The sequence below is a fragment of the Watersipora subatra genome, chromosome 3 (genome assembly GCF_963576615.1).
Source record: "Watersipora subatra chromosome 3, tzWatSuba1.1, whole genome shotgun sequence".
Taxonomy (NCBI): Eukaryota; Metazoa; Bryozoa; class Gymnolaemata; order Cheilostomatida; family Watersiporidae; genus Watersipora; species Watersipora subatra.
In genome coordinates this window covers 2936233-2953157 of record NC_088710.1, presented here as the reverse complement: position 1 = coordinate 2953157, position 16925 = coordinate 2936233, and the positions used below count along the sequence as shown (strand labels likewise).

General features: G+C 36.0%; 2 protein-coding genes across 2 annotated transcripts; both read left to right on the top strand.

Moving 5' to 3' along the window:
* Positions 1–2279: 2279 nt before the first annotated feature.
* Positions 2280–6000, top strand: LOC137391625 (protein Flattop homolog). The gene is made up of 6 exons (XM_068078142.1): positions 2280–2413; positions 3092–3290; positions 3631–3764; positions 4371–4565; positions 4896–5027; positions 5679–6000. The coding sequence occupies exons 1-5, from the start codon at positions 2387–2389 to the stop codon at positions 5010–5012; spliced, it is 672 nt and encodes a 223-aa protein (XP_067934243.1). The 5' UTR covers positions 2280–2386; the 3' UTR covers positions 5013–5027; positions 5679–6000.
* Positions 6001–12731: 6731 nt separating this feature from the next.
* LOC137389947 (ADP-ribosylation factor-like protein 4C) lies at positions 12732–16764 on the top strand. Its single transcript, XM_068076144.1, has 3 exons — positions 12732–12888; positions 14101–14277; positions 15746–16764. The coding sequence occupies exons 1-3, from the start codon at positions 12795–12797 to the stop codon at positions 16075–16077; spliced, it is 603 nt and encodes a 200-aa protein (XP_067932245.1). The 5' UTR covers positions 12732–12794; the 3' UTR covers positions 16078–16764.
* Positions 16765–16925: the final 161 nt, after the last annotated feature.

The following is a 16925-nucleotide window of genomic DNA, read 5'->3' as shown; positions in this document are numbered from 1 at the left end:
ATGCAGTTTTGTTCTGTTGGTTGCTGTTTCAGCAGAGAGCACTTTCGAGCTTGTTTCTTTGACAGGACAATAAACAATATTGTGCTTATCTAAAGCGTACATGAAACTATATTGCCCTCACTGTCCTCAATCTGCATCTGGAGGAAAGCATGTCGGAACTCACTACACAACATGTTCTATTTGGAGAAAAAACTATCCTAACCTCAGCTGCGACGAATTACAGCTGATTTGCCTACCTGATTTATCATTTACAGCTTATTTGCCCTAATTGTGACAATGCTATTCAGCTATACGTACATATTAAGTAAATATTTGGTGAATAGTAAGTACACTTTGGTGATCTCATTGAACAGCTCTTTTAGTATTTAAAAACTCAAAGCATTGATACAAGCAGATGACATTTCACGAGACAAAGATATATGAACAAAAATAAAGTAATTACCATTCATTTGGTAGCTATCAACCTGGCATTTTCTTACCTTATATCAAAAAGAGTGGTCTTATACTTGTCCATTTGCACAATGCATGGTGTAGACGAAGACTTTTCTCGGTCAATAAAAGCTCTTACCCTGACGACAACCTTTATATTCTGATCTTGAGACATGACCCAACTAGCTTATGCCAAACTAAAATAAGAAAGAGTTTAACTGTCATGGACTTACAATTGAGTGCTAAGGTAATGACAAATTCAACTTAGACAGTTCATTATGCTGTGATGGATTTGCATCAAGTCTAGAATTTGTCTCTAATAATAAACTTAATTTTTTAAATCCAAAGAAAAAACCCGTTTCTTGAAAAAAACAATTTACTACCCTCACAAATGTACAAAAAACAGCTCAGGCTGTCAGAGTAGAGAAACCACTTGCTTAGTCATTTATTGACCATCAAAATGCTTTCATTACTATTGAGCTTACACTCCTAGCGGCCTGGTTACTCACAAAACTGATGTGCGTTTAACTTTCTTCACATTATGACTGATGTCAAAGTTGCACTAACTGTAAGGTTGTGGGTGCATAGCTAAAGTATAGGCCATCGTTGTCCTTGCTAATGAGCAGTAAATCTAGCCATGCTAGTGAAGTGAAAAGATGCTAGGCACAGTTTCTATAATAACATATCTTTAGATTACTAATTCATCAGCAACCCTTAATATGTAACATCATAACAAGAAGAACAGAAATGTGAAGGCCTGTTTTCAGTATGCAGTTCTAAGTAAACATAGAAGACAGTATATAATAGGAATAGCACGTAAAGAATTGTGTTGTATTGGGCTATCTTAAAGCATAGCTCTTACGCAAGTCACTCATCTACATTTTTTTTTCAAAGTATGTCCGTCTGTCTGCATTCTGGCTATAGCTATTATTAGAATAGCTGTAGCTGAACAACAATGCTGACGCAACGTCATGGCTTACCGTCATTAGAAACCTAGCTTACTGGAATTTTCTATTGGCAATGCGCCAGGCTAATAGCTTGAAAGTTACAGTTGTTTGACAAAGTTTTAAAACTTTTACAGTTGTTTTTATTTTTCTCTTAATTTACTTCAACTACACAAAACACTTCTCATTTGGTATGTAGTTTGAAAGTTAGAATGGGAAATGTTGTTATATGTTAAATACAAATCAATTATCTGTGTAGTCTTTTTTATTACCCGGGCAACGCTGGATAGCACAGCTAGTTATGTTTAAAGTGCTACTTTTCTTGATTCTGATTAATGCTACATATGTGAGGCGAGCCTCAGAGCAGATTTGTTTAGTCCTTACTTATTTAAAGCTTGTGTTCTAAGCACATTTGGTATTTTGCTTTTATTTGTCAATCTTTTATATCTTTGCCGTTAAGACTTTGTTTTTATTGGCAATCTTTTTTTCGATTGCTTGTAGAGTAACTCGTTCCAGGACAAGAAGCCTATTTAACCACTAAAATATAGTAGTGGGCTATATATAGTAAATAATATGTTCATAAAGATATTTATAGATACAAGCGTGGCAAATTATTTTAAGCTAGCGTGAGCATCAGTTACTAAAGAATTACGGTCACTAAGAAAGAATTTGTACAGCTCTACCTTGAAACGATCAACACAAAAATGTTGAATGCTGTATGTCGATAAAGTGGAAGCGCTACCGCACTGATCTCTTTACATACGACTCAGAGTGGTACATGAAAGAATATTTGGCTATTGACTAACAGATTTATGGAGCGTCTGCCCAAACTATCGGCAATATGCCAATATTACCTCGTAAGTATTGATTGATTACGAGGCATGCGCTGTCATAGTAACACAACAACTCACACCATGCGCAATTGTTAAAAGGCTAACTATTTTCTGCCAGTTAAACCGTGTACGAAATTGTGCTGACTTGACGGAAAAAATTAAAGTTAAACGCTTATCATAATGGCTTTAAGTTTCAATTGTGGTCAGGTAAGACTTGAAACGTCTACCATGTTTTTTGCGTGATTTTTCTTAATGAGCGTCGTTGCTGTAACTGGTTTTCCAATGCTTTTAGTGGATATTTAAAAATAAACAGCCTTATTTGTCTGAAAAATATTGTTTTTATTATAAAACTAGCGAGATATTTGCAAAGCGTTTAAATTCTAAGATTAGATATTATGTCAATATCTGAATTAAACTTTGATTTGCTTTACAAAAAACTGTTCTTTTCAATCAACAAGGCAAATGTTGTAGTTTTCTTTTTTAAGAATTTTACTACAATTACTTTACGAAACTTATAAATCTTTAGCATTATTATGCTCAAAATAGCTCACACTTTTTGGCTTACTTTTTTGACTGGTAAGCAATCAGTAAAAGTTACCAGATGCTCACTCCCAAGAAGCAACGTGCCCTCAACCAATTTACACTGGAATTGTATTACTGCTTCTGCACACAAGTCAATATCTTACCACGGGCAGACAGAACCCTTACTTCCACAGTTTTGGCATAAAAGTGTAAATTTATGTCAATATTACTAATGTTAAAAAGTCAAAGTTTTACCTGTTAGTTTTTTGAAAAGACAAAAAGCTGAGTTTTGGAAACTTTTATTCTTGATAATTTTAACAGAATTTCAGTTCTTGTGTTGTATTGTTGTACATGCCATTGCAGTATGAGCAGGGTTTTGACTCTAGGAGACTGCAAAACTGGGAGTTAAGAAATAGACATCGAAGAAGACCTCTAACCAAAAGTGGCTTTACACAAATAATTTCCAATGATCGTGGCCACCTCTTGCCTTCTCAGCCTAGGCCAGCACGTTCCCCATGGGGCACATTTGTTGGTACTTGGGACCTACCTAAAAAGCTTCCAGGTAAGAACCTTTTTGATTTTTTATTCATTTAATGTTTTCTTTTATTCTGATCTACACAACATATCACTTTTATTCTATCTGTTGTTTGTGCTGCTTTGTTTGCCTTCTAATCTTACTGTTATTCTTTGTTGACACAATGTAATATGAACTCCTTCCATTTCAAGTAAGCATCTTTCATGACCAACATTACTTTATATACTATTAAAGCTATAAAGACTATTAAAGCTGTAAAGACTATTAAAGCTGTAAAGACTAACACCTTATCCCTGTGATTATAAAAATTCTTATTATTTTAGAGTTGCCAGTTGTCAGCTGTTTTTGCGACGTTTCTATTACGCAGGTAACAAGCAGACGGATCCAACAGCAAGGTCAGCGCAAGCTCATATGAGGTGCACAGGAGAAAAGGCTGAAGCTGATGAGGTCATCTATGGCAAGACAAAAATGAGACGAGCCAAAGCTGGTCAACCCTTGCAGGTAGAACTCTCATCTTTGTTACAGCAAAATATTTTGGTACTAGTAATTTACACGAGGAATATAGCTCACTTTCTCAAGTATGGTAAACGAACAATTGATGTTGTTGCAGCAATCTATCAGCCATTATAGTTAAACATATTGATAAACTCTGTCAATGCAGATGTTTAATGCTAACGTCTAATGCAACACAGCTTACTTATAATTCTCACAAAAAGCAGCCACAACTTAACTCAGATGTACAAAAGCATGTATACAGATACCTTTTTGGCTTAATGTTTCTTAACTGATAGTAATATCTAGATAACTGAGGCGGTTGTATTGTGCTGCTGACAAAACATATAACTGCTGCTATAGGTTAAAAATGTGATGCAATACTAACAAATGAATTTTGCGTGAAATTTCAGATGATTATGTAATACTTTCAAGCAGCTGAGACAAAAATAGATAAATATTTGTGTAAAGAATTTCATCTCTTCAACTGCTGCATTTATTTTCATGTCTAGTGTATACATGAACATACATACACTAGCTGAAGATTTTGCACTGTTGAACTTTACAGTCAGACTTCCTCGTGTCATTGCAAAGAAATACTTCCCTGCATTTTAGGCAATGCCGCATTTCACCTCCGACCCTGAACAGCATATACCCTCTGGTGGCCGGTCAGGAGCAGAGAACCACATTATCAAAGGAACTCCTCAGCAGAGGTTCAGCCCTGTTACAAGACTGAGCCCCAACATAGCCGCAGCTCACCCACCATTAGATATGAGCAATACCAATCAAAACGCTCCTATACAAGAGCAGGTAACTCCTGTCTAAATTACCAACAACCTTGCATATGCTTTGTTTAGCCTACTTACGTGTATATGTTGGTGATGCATAATCTTGAAAAGCTTGCAAAGATATCAGTTTTTTGGTATTTTAAATTAAAAAAATACATGTAGTGGAGCTGATCTTAGTTAGTTTAGTTATTTATGATGGCTGCAAGCTGTGATCGTAGGAAGGATGCTGACTAACAAAGTTTACCAAGAATGAGCAGGTTAATATCTATAAATTTTAATTCTTATTACAAATGCTAAACTATGAACATGCAGTATTTACTATCAGGACTCATATCTTGAGCCGCATTTGCAGATTGATTCGGAGTTGTTGGCTCCTGGCCCAGCTCCACTGAGGCCACTTTCTGGTCACAGCTTGCCAAAAACACCCCAAGCTTGTACTCCTCTACCTCCTATATCCAGTTGTCAGTAATGCTCTTCTTATGTGGTAAGTGTTTCTGCCTTTTTCAATTAACACCTTGCAAGCACTAAAGCTGACAGTTTGTTGGCTATAACAAGAGCAGCAAACTCCTCATGTCTAATAAATAATGATTGTATAATACTGTAATTTTGTACAATTTTTGGTAATCAGTAACAACTTTGTCTTGCATACCTTGCATTTCTAGATGCAAAGTATATAACTCTTGCAATCCTGCTATAGTCAGCCAAGTCTCTCGTCGCTCAAAATTGTTTTTTAATATTGAAATTTTACGTAATTGCTATAAAAATAACACAATTGGACTGGTCACTTGTCACTTCATTGTAGATATTAAAATTACTAAGTTATATTACATATTGATTCTTCTATTGTGGGCAAATCTAAATCTAGTTTTGTTATCAATCAGCTTATTATTATTCTCCTATTAAAAATTTTTAAGATCTCGTGCCTCGTCTTTTGTCATTCCATTACTTGAATTTCATCAAACGCATAATTTTAACCAATTGAACAACTCATAGCATTGTGTCATACCTATTAACCATTTGTGTTTGTTAACGCTAACCTTATGCGCAAATGTTTGAGTGAAACCTCCATTGTTTATCAGCTTGTGGCAGCCATAGAATATGCTAAAGTTACTGGGATTTATCTTCTCTTTTACAGGAACTGTGTCTGACCAACCATTCAATGGTATCACATTTGATTGCCTTAACCTCTGATCTCTCATCTAAAAGGAAGGACGCATGCCAACCTTTCAATATTTGGTGTTTGACACTCAGGCTATTTGTAATATAAACTGCTGAAGGTTTAGGAAATGAGACCTTTTATATATACGCTTGCCTCTCGCCAGTTAGTCAGATTGTGTACATAACTTGCTATCCATAGTTTATCAGAATGAATGTGATTTCTCAAATTCTCAATATGTTTTCTTTTTCTTCATTCTCTGCTGGTTGTTTCTTTTTAGTTTTATGTTGCGAACGAGGAAGAATAATTTGTGCTATTTACATATGAGATAATATAATGGTTGCATATTCCTTTACCAGTCAGTGTTTTACTGTGTTCTCTGAAGACTATGTTAATAAGACTGTCTGTTACTAATTGCTTTCATAGTGTCAGATAACGTGTTTAAACACTTTGTTTACGAAGCAATATAAAACATATGATATGTATGTTTTATATGAAGAAAACGCAGTATTTTCTTTATGAACTCTATCAAAGGCTGTGGCTTATCATGTTTATTACAGTTTGAAAACTTCAATTCTGTGTAACAAAAAAGGAAATGTTTATCTGTCAATTTTGTACAAATTTCATTTGTTTATTACGTTATATTAAATTAAAATTATAAAAAACCTCAAAATGAGTTGAAGCGCTTTTGGAAATGTACTTACATATTAGTTCACAAAACCACAACAAGCATTACTTGAGCAATAACTGGCATTACTTGAGCAATAATTGGCATTACTTGAGCAGTAACTGGCTATTAGTTGGTTTATCTAATTGAACAGTAGACTCAATCCAGATGTCTATAAGAGGTGAACTGAATGATTTTTGCTTTTTGCTATTAATTCTGTGAATAGGATATATTTGACTTGCTGATAACATGACAAACTAATAGTGTGTTAACACAATTACTCGTTTACCAATTTTAAGATCCGATGCCTTTCCTTTTACCTGAGGCCATCATAATACTTTGCTTAAATGATTGGTGGCCAGTCTAATAGCAAATATTTTGAACCTAATGCTTGCCTGTTTCCCTATTTGTTAGATGAAGGTATAGAAAAGCCATAATGGCTACAAAGACCTGTAGGTCAAAGTTAGCGCTGGTCAATGTTGTTTTCAGGGAATTTAGTGATAGCCAGTGTTATTGGTAGATAGCCATAAAGGTGTGATTCAACAAAAGGCGCAAGAGCTGTTCATACCTCTATGTGTATGTCTATGTATTTTTAATAATCATCCAATATATAATGGAGGTGAGTAGTTTAGAAATATTTAATTAAAATATGGTATAGCATAAATGGTTAATTTATCCCTATAAGTATCCATAACCTATATATACAGATCTCAAAGTTGGTGTGTCTGTAGTTCCGTTTGTCCAGCTATAGCTAATAAAATGAAGAATCCATATCACAGAAGATATAATCTCAGACCCTTCCGTTAGTCAGTCAAATTCTTTACTAATCAAGCCACATGAGATTGATGAATTCATTAGAGGATTTATGTGGCTATGTAAGTGCAAATATGCTACCGCTCTCTGTTACGACACAACGTCACGAAAAGTGGTAGCATAATTTTGTGCGTGCTCGACCGTGAGAGCAAGTAGTTAGCTCTTATTGGTAAGCTTACTCAAATTAGCTATTGGCAATGTGCCAGGCTAATGGCAAGTGGCAGGCTACTACATTACCTCTCATTGTTTATAAGCTGATTTTAATACCCATGCAGTGCCGGGCATTCTGCTAGTGTTAAAATAAAACTTGTTTGTATGATAAAACATGGAGAGACAATCTTGAGCAAGATAAACAAGAGATCAGTTGTCTATTGTTCAATAGATGTAAACACTAATAGTTTATCGTTTGAGTCATCTAGAGAAGCTAAAAACGCTACAGATACATTGTCTTAGAGTGATGACACTTCATAAGGAGAATTATAACTAATTATTTAAAGGTCCTCGGCTTGATGAACTTACGGTATTTCTGGATCTCTGCTGTCTAAAGCACTCTAACAGATTATCCCACATACCCAACCACCCACTTCATAGCTACACGCCGCAAACAAAAACTATTAAACATGCCAGACATAAACAACTTGCCCTTCCTAGACCTATAAGAAATTATTTTTTAAATGCTATAGAATTCCCATGTTATTATTTTATTCATTTATTTTCTTTTCCAGACACCCTCATTTGGTTTTGTCAGTATTGGTCAGTGAACTATGGCTAAGATGAAATCAAACTGTGAAGAGAAGTTGTTAGAGTAAAGTTGCGGCAAATATTTTGTATTGAACTTCATCAAATGACAGATGAGAAGTAGTACCACAAATCTCCCAGGTTACTCGTGCAATAGCAAAGTAATAAAATGAAAAGTTTTAGTTTATGTAGGAGATAAGTTAGAAAAGATTTCCACATGCTATAACAGTAGATAGTTCTAAACCGCCAAATAAAGCTCTGGTTCTGTCATTACTTCAAACGTACTGAGCTATCTTTCTACGTATCTGATTAAAGTATCGACAAAAATGTATTTACGGTCTACAGTTGATATCTATGACTGACCTCTACAACTGACCTCTATAACTGACCTCTATGACTAACATCTATGACTGACCTCTGCAACTGACCTCTATAACTGACCTCTATGACTAACATCTATGACTGACCTCTGCAACTGACCTCTATAACTGACCTCTATGACTAACATCTATGACTGACCTCTGTGACTAGCCTCTGCGGCTAACGTCTATGACTGACCTCTATAACTAACATCTATGACTGACCTCCATGACTGACCTCAGCAACTGACCTCTATAAGTGACCTCTATAACTAACATCTATGACTGACCTCTATGATTGACCTTTATGACTGACCTCTCTGACTGACCTCTCTGACTAACTTTTACGATTGACCTCTATGACTGACCTCTACAGCTGACCTCTATGACTGACCTCTATTACTGACCTCTATGACTGACCTCTATGACTGACCTCTACAGCTGACTTCTACGACTGACCTCTATGACTGACCTCTACAACTGACCTTTATGATTGACCTCTATGACTGACCTCTACAATTGACCTCTATTACTGACCTCTATGACTGACCTCTACAATTGACCTCTATTACTGACCTCTATGACTGACCTCTATGACTGACCTCTCTGACTAACTTTTACGACTGACCTCTATGACTGACCTCTATGACTGACCTCTATGACTGACCTCTATGACTGACCTCTATGACTGACCTCTACGACTGACCTCTATGACTGACCTCTCTGACTGACCTCTATTACTGACCTCTATTACTGACCTCTATGACTGACCTCTCTGACTAACTTTTACGACTGACCTCTATGACTGACCTCTATGACTGACCTCTACAACTGACCTTTATGATTGACCTCTATGACTGACCTCTACAATTGACCTCTATTACTGACCTCTATGACTGACCTCTATGACTGACCTCTCTGACTAACTTTTACGACTGACCTCTATGACTGACCTCTCTGACTAACTTTTACGACTGACCTCTATGACTGACCTCTATGACTGACCTCTATGACTGACCTCTATGACTGACCTCTACGACTGACCTCTATGACTGACCTCTATGACTGACCTCTCTGACTAACTTTTACGACTGACCTCTATGACTGACCTCTCTGACTAACTTTTACGACTGACCTCTATGACTGACCTCTATGACTGACCTCTATGACTGACCTCTATGACTAATATCTATGATTGACCTCTATGACTGACCTCAATGACTGACCTTTAGGATTGACCTCGATAACTACCACTTTACCACTTTTACGCTGACCTTTATCGCCAACTTGTACAAATATCACTTATGGTTGACCCTAAGGCTGCCACTGCCATAGACTTCTCTAGTTAACTTCCATGACAGGCCTCGTCAACTGAGAGGCCTCGCTAACTGACCTTCCTTTTTTCATTTTACACTCAACAAATGTTCACTGCGGCACCAACATTTGCTAACATAAATTAATCATATCGCTTTAATTTGAATTACATCTCTTGAAAATGGTGCGAATGTTTCGCTTTATTTCAAACTTTAAGCATCACCCTTTTTCTCCTTTCAAAAGTGTTTTTAGCACTGTAATGCTTTGGACAGGAAGTGAGATGTTACAGACAAACAGGTGATGTACTGTTTCACCCCTGCAGGTAGCACACGACTTTATTATATAATAGTCTGTCACCTCGGCAGCGACTCTACATTGATTAACTAGTCTGTTGATTCAAGGAGTCTGGAAAACGCTGCCTTATTCAATGGCTGATGAATAGTTCATAAATAATCAATGGCAATGCGATAATATTGATGTTAAGCCAGTGCAAACTGTGTTCGTGTGCAAAGTGCAGCATTTTCATTCAGCTAAAGCAATCAGTAAACTGACTGAAAAAAAATTTATATTCTTTTTGCACGCTTACTAGTGTGCCCGCTGTATGCTTACTGATATGCCTTCTATGTGCTCACGAGTGTGCCAGCTGTATGCTTTTTCATGTACCCTCTATATGCTCACTAGTGTACTCACTGTATGCTTTCTGATGCACCCTCTATATGCTCACTAGTGTGCCCACTGTATGCTTTCTGATGCAATCTCTATATGCTCACTAGTGTGCCCACTGTATGCTTTCTGATGCAATCTCTATATGCTTACTAGTGTGCCCACTGTATGCGCTATCTATGTGCTTACTATTGTGCCAATGGTATGCTTTTTGATACACCCTTTATGTGCTTACAAGTGTGCCCGCTGTATGCTTTTTGATGCACTCTCTATATGCTTACAAGTGTGCCCGCTGTATGCTTTTTGATGCACTCTCTATATGCTTACCAGTGTGCCCGCTGTATGCTTACTGATGCAGCCTCTATGTGCTCACTGGTGTGCCTGCCATATGCTTTTTGATGCACCCTCTATGTGCTGACTAGTGTGCCCGCTATATGCTTACTAATGTGCCCTCTACGTGCTTACTAGTGTGCCAGCTGTATGCTTGACAGTGTATCCTCCATATTTTCTTGCTCATGTGTTTGTGGTGATTGTTCTACCTAGTTGGCTTTGCAAGGAACCATATATCGTACATGTAAGCTGTATAACAGCTTTACCCTAGGGCTTTGATGACCGACTACTATGGCTTTCTGTAACAGTGATAGCAGAATTTACTGAGAACCTTGCCTGTGTTCCTTCAATTACAGCTCTACTCCTGCTAGTCTTAATTTAGGCTTCTACCCCTGTTATGATTTTAGAATGTTGTCTGTTTATAAACATTCGGATGAGCAGGTCAACCTCAATTTAGAGCTGTTGCAAACAATTACTGTTACAACACAGCATAGATATCATGTTTAGAATACAAACATCCCTACAAGCATTTTGCAAGTTTTAGCATTATATTGCATTTCCATAGCTAAAAATTAACTTATTAGAAAGTTTGAGACAGTGGGAATGCAATATTATGAAAAATAACATAATAATTTTTAGAGAAGTGAGTATATGTATCAGGTGTTTGTTTGTAAAATTGGGACATTTAGACATAATCTACCTTCTCTGAATACAACAAACTATTTCTTCCAGTAGATTACACGTAAATTGGCCAGTCGTTAGGGCCTATTGTACCTGTGATCATTGAATGCTATATCAGAATAGAGCCATAGCTAAGCCTGGCTAGTGACTAACAATTAGAAAAAGTAAGTTTTCCTTGTACTTACATTGCTGCCTAGCTGCAAACTAGCAAATTTCTGAAGACGTTTAGCGTTCCTTCTACAAGATTAAAACTAAGTGATATTGTATCTCTCAAGCTCGGTGCGTGAGGCGGTTAACAAACTTGGTCAGAGAAAGATATAGGAGACAGTGGGAGTCTTCGTGGAAACGTATTCACTCAGACACTAGTTGACTTACTTGTATCCGATATAAAGAGGTAAAACATTACTCATGCTTAATGTTACTATCTGAAATAGTTCATATGATATATTGCATTATGTGACGTGTTGAATCTTGCTGTATGATATTGTGAGATCACATATTTCTTAGTGATGCAAATCAAGTTCGGAATGCTTTTACTGATGACTAATGGGTACTCTGGGTTTAGGTTGTTATATGTATGCAGATAGTGTACATGCGAAAAAGTAAATAAAAATCTATCACAGCTCCTAATCAATTTGGTAAGATGAAAAAAGTCATTAATGTTTTTTTGACAGCCTTATCAAGGGAGAGCAAAGCTTACAGCGTATAAATATCTCTAGAGAAAGTGTATTGCTTGTTCAGTTTGGTTTCTACCAACCTCTGCAGACATTTTATAGCGTGTAAAATAAGGCCAATTATCACTCTACTTAAAAGGTATCCTCCTAGACTCTGTTATGATGATAATATGAAACCGTTTTATATATCCTTCCCAATCCTAATTGCCTGCCTCACACCTTTTCCTACAACATCCAACTTTTCGTCTCAAAATCATTCACTTCTGCTGATTTACCAAACTTTTTAGCGGAAAATTTTCATCTTAGCCTCGTACATCTGTTTATAGTAACTAAGACACAGAGTACATCGTACATCTGTTTATAGTAACTAAAACACAGAGTACATCGTACATCTGTTTATAGTAACTAAAACACAGAGTACATCGTACATCTGTTTATAGTAACTAAAATACAAAGCACATCATACATCTGTTTATAGTAACTAAAACACAGAGTACATCATACATCTGTTTATAGTAATTATAAGACAAAGTACATCATACATCTGTTTATAGTAACTAAAATACAGAGTACATCAAACATCTGTTTATAGTAACTAAAACAACACAAAGTACATCATACATCTGTTTATAGTAACTAAAACACAGAGTCCACCATACATCTGTTTATAGTAACTAAAACACAAAGTACATCATACATCTGTTTATAGTAACTAAAACACAGAGTACATCATACGTCAAGACATGTAAGTGCTAACAACTGGTTCATGTTTATCAGGAAATCAAATTACAAAGGAGGCAAACCCTGGAGGTTTGGGTACACCAACTTTGTTTCTGAGTTATATTAAAGACAGGCGATGGGAGGGCAGCAGTCATCGTTCAGTCAGCTGTTCACGTCATCGTCCCGTCATGTCGTCATGCTTGGCCTCGACTGCGCTGGCAAAACTACTGGTGAGATAAGTGCTCCATACTGTTACAGTATATATATGTTAGTATACTGTTACAGTACATCTCTGTTAGTATACTGTTACGGTATATATATGTTACTATACTGTGACAGTATATATACGTTAGTATACTGTTACAGTATATATATATATATGTTAGTATACTGTCACAGTATATATATATGTTAGTATACTGTTACAGTACATATCTATTAGAAGTATACTGTTACAGTATATATATGTTAGTATACTGTTACAGTACATATATGTTAGTATACTGTTACAGTACATATCTATTAAAAGTATACTGTTACAGTATATATATGTTAGTATACTGTTACAGTACATATATGTTAGTATACTGTTACAGTACATCTCTGTTAGTATACTGTTACGGTATATATATGTTACTATACTGTGACAGTATATATATGTTAGTATACTGTTACAGTATATATATATGTTAGTATACTGTTACAGTATATATATATGTTAGTATACTGTTACAGTACATATCTATTAGAAGTATAATGTTACAGTATATATATGTTAGTATACTGTTACAGTACATATATGTTAGTATACTGTTACAGTACATCTCTGTTAGTATACTGTTACGGTATATATATGTTACTATACTGTGACAGTATATATATGTTAGTATACTGTTACAGTATATATATATGTTAGTATACTGTTACAGTATATATATATGTTAGTATACTGTTACAGTACATATCTATTAGAAGTATACTGTTACAGTATATATATGTTAGTATACTGTTACAGTACATATCTATTAGAAGTATACTGTGACAGTACATATCTATTAGAAGTATACTGTTACAGTATATATATGTTAGTATACTGTTACAGTACATATATGTTAGTATACTGTTACAGTACATCTCTGTTAGTATACTGTTACGGTATATATATGTTACTATACTGTGACAGTATATATATGTTAGTATACTGTGACAGTATATATATATATGTTAGTATACTGTTACAGTACATATCTATTAGAAGTATACTGTTACAGTATATATCTGTTAGTATACTGTTACAGTACATATATGTTAGTATACTGTTACAGTACATCTCTCGCTAGTTTATCTCTGGAGAACATCAAAGCTAGTTTATCTGAAAAGCAGGTCACCATTTCTTACCTCGCTGATGATGTCATTAAACTAAAACATGCTGTAACTTGTAGTTTTGTACAGACTTAAGCTACACCAATATGTTAACACCGTTCCAACCATCGGGTTCAACTGTGAGAAGGTCAAAGGACATATTGGCAAGTCTAAAGGGGTTAGCTTTACTGTCTGGGACATTGGAGGACAAGACAAGCTAAGGCCCTTGTGGAGAACCTACATGCACCACACTGAAGGCAAGTTTGTATCTTCGAGAACGCAAGCTGTTCAGATAGGGAAGACATTTTACTCGGTATATTTTTCATTATCTAGCGGAAGTTAGTAAAATTGGAGAGCTGCCAAGGAGTAACCAGTAACAAGCTAATAGGAGAATATAACACAGATGTTGCTGCCCTCAAGTCACTCTCGTAAATTCATAAGATTTGTCTCCAGATGTCAATGAGTAACAAGTAGGAATTAGGGTTTATATCTATGAAGATTTAGTAGAAAGCCACAAACTTGACTTCTCTTGCGTTTTAGCAGTAGTCAGCGAATTCTGTCTGACAGATAAACTCGTTATAAAAATTGATAAAATGGTTTAAAAAGTCATGACAGAGTAATACCCTATCTTGTGCATGCCTGTATCTAAAATATGTTCTAGATAAATCAATTACCCAGGAAAAAGTCAGTGTATATGTGCACTGTTTGCACAAAGATTAATGATGATCATCATCCATGAATATACTGCTAGGCCATACCAAGGGTATATAACTCCTAGATAAAATGTCTAGGTGTAAACCCTTACTGCGACTTATGCTGCCCTCTAAAGATAAAATATTTTATATTTTGGCTAATCAGGGAATCGGAGAGCGGTCAGGATCGTGTGCTGAGCTGCAGAACTCATTGGTATTTTCCTGGGACCCTGGTCATGCATAGTGATGGCTACCGCCGGTCCAGCGGGATTATTAATAATGACGAGTGAAGCGGGTCAATGAATAGCTCAGAAAATTAAGCTGTATGAGTCACTCAGTAATGCCTTACTCAGCCGAGCGCACTCTCACAAATACTTTGTGTCCAATGATATTTCAATAGAGTCCTCATCAAGCGAATAACAGAGAGGAATTCTGACAGAAAGCTTCTAAACTTCCTTGCACCGAGTTAACAGAAGGCTGATATTTTTGGCAGAATGCCCTTGATAGGTGAAAATTCGCTTTAAAAAGGAATTGTATAGTTTTCTAAAGAGTTCCAGCATTTCAAATCTTTTTGCACCTTGTTTGAAATCGTATGCAAGACAAAAGCTTGGGCTGTTTAGAGCTCCTCTGTAAGCTCAGAAGTCAGAGGTCTGCCTACTATGGTTGACTACATTGATCAGTACGGGTAGTGTAGCCTATGCATTTTTTTACAACAAAATCTTGTTTATAAGGAGTCTGGGTGACTTGACGCTCCCGACTGAATCATTTCTGCAGACTTACGGTAGCTGGAATGAAAATAGTCAGTTTATCAGACCTGTGTATATTTAAACAAGTATATTGACATCAAACCATTTTTCAAGCTCTTTCTTTGGTTGCAAAATGTACAGCAGTTTGTAGTAGTACCTGTTTGTACTCTTTTTTGTTTGCATGTTATATATATTATATATATAATATATATAATTTGTGTATAATATATAAATATATATATTCTACACCAAGAGCTTGAATGTTTAGTTTGAATACTGACTTGCAGGAATTATATACGTGGTGGATAGCTGTGATGATGACAGACTGGAAGAGGCGCGAGTGGAGTTAAACAGAGTGGCTAAAAACAGCGAGACTATTGGAGTACCAATACTTATTATAGCCAACAAACAGGACCTTCCCGGTGCACGAAGCTGCTCCCAGCTCCAGACCAGCATGGCTTTGCATGAACTCAGCTCGACCCATCCTTGGGCTATTATGCCAGCCATAGCAGTCATTGGGGAAGGTCTACATGAGTCTCTCAACTCTTTGTATGAACTCATGCTATCGGCTAAGAAAGCATCCAAGGCTAAGCACAAAATGCAACAAATCAAGCGCTGAAGTTTCTATTTTAGCTTCAGATGCGCCTTCAGCTGGTGGGATACATGTGACTCGCTGCACGCCACCTGGAAGAGTAGCTTTCTCTCGAGGTTCTCTTCTTCTATACCAGTTCTTATTATGTACATAGTGTATGTTATGTAGGTAATACATGTATGTTAGTACATCAATAGAATCTTTAAAGATCTTTGTTTTTGCATCAGAATGTGAGTTATATTTGTAAACAAAAACTATTTTTTAGAGTAGTCATAAAAATAAGGCTGTAAACTATATGCTTGCTAATTATTTTAATAGAGCAATTGTTACTCGCACGCATTGTGCAAAAAAACATTGGGAAATCTTGAATATAGTGGAATCTGTTTTGCCCTAGAGCTGTAACTACTAGCAGCATGCCTCATATATGTGTATATGTCTAAGTTTAGACAGATGACAACACAAACAGATCTGTGTATATAGGAGCAATGCAAACATTCTCATTAGATTAGTGAATAAGATGAAGAACAGTTGCTATTTCATGGCTGACAATTTGTAAATGATCTGACACTTGAAGGCAATCTCATTATTATATTTGTTAAAGCACTTGGGTCAAATTGTTCTATTTTATATGTACCTATTCCCAAAAATCTTACTTCTCGTAGTCTGTAAGCAATGTTATCTTATAATATTCATTTTGAATATGCAGGGTTGCAACGGTATTTTATTCGTGGAGATGTGCTTGCTTTTGAGAAAACTTCAAGTGTGTGTAATGTTTTGTCAAAAGTAAAACCAGTAGCGCTGTTAGCTAGTATTTGTTTTTGCTGTAATTCTTTCAACTTTTATGCGAGTGAACTTTTATGTGTTTCATTGGAGTT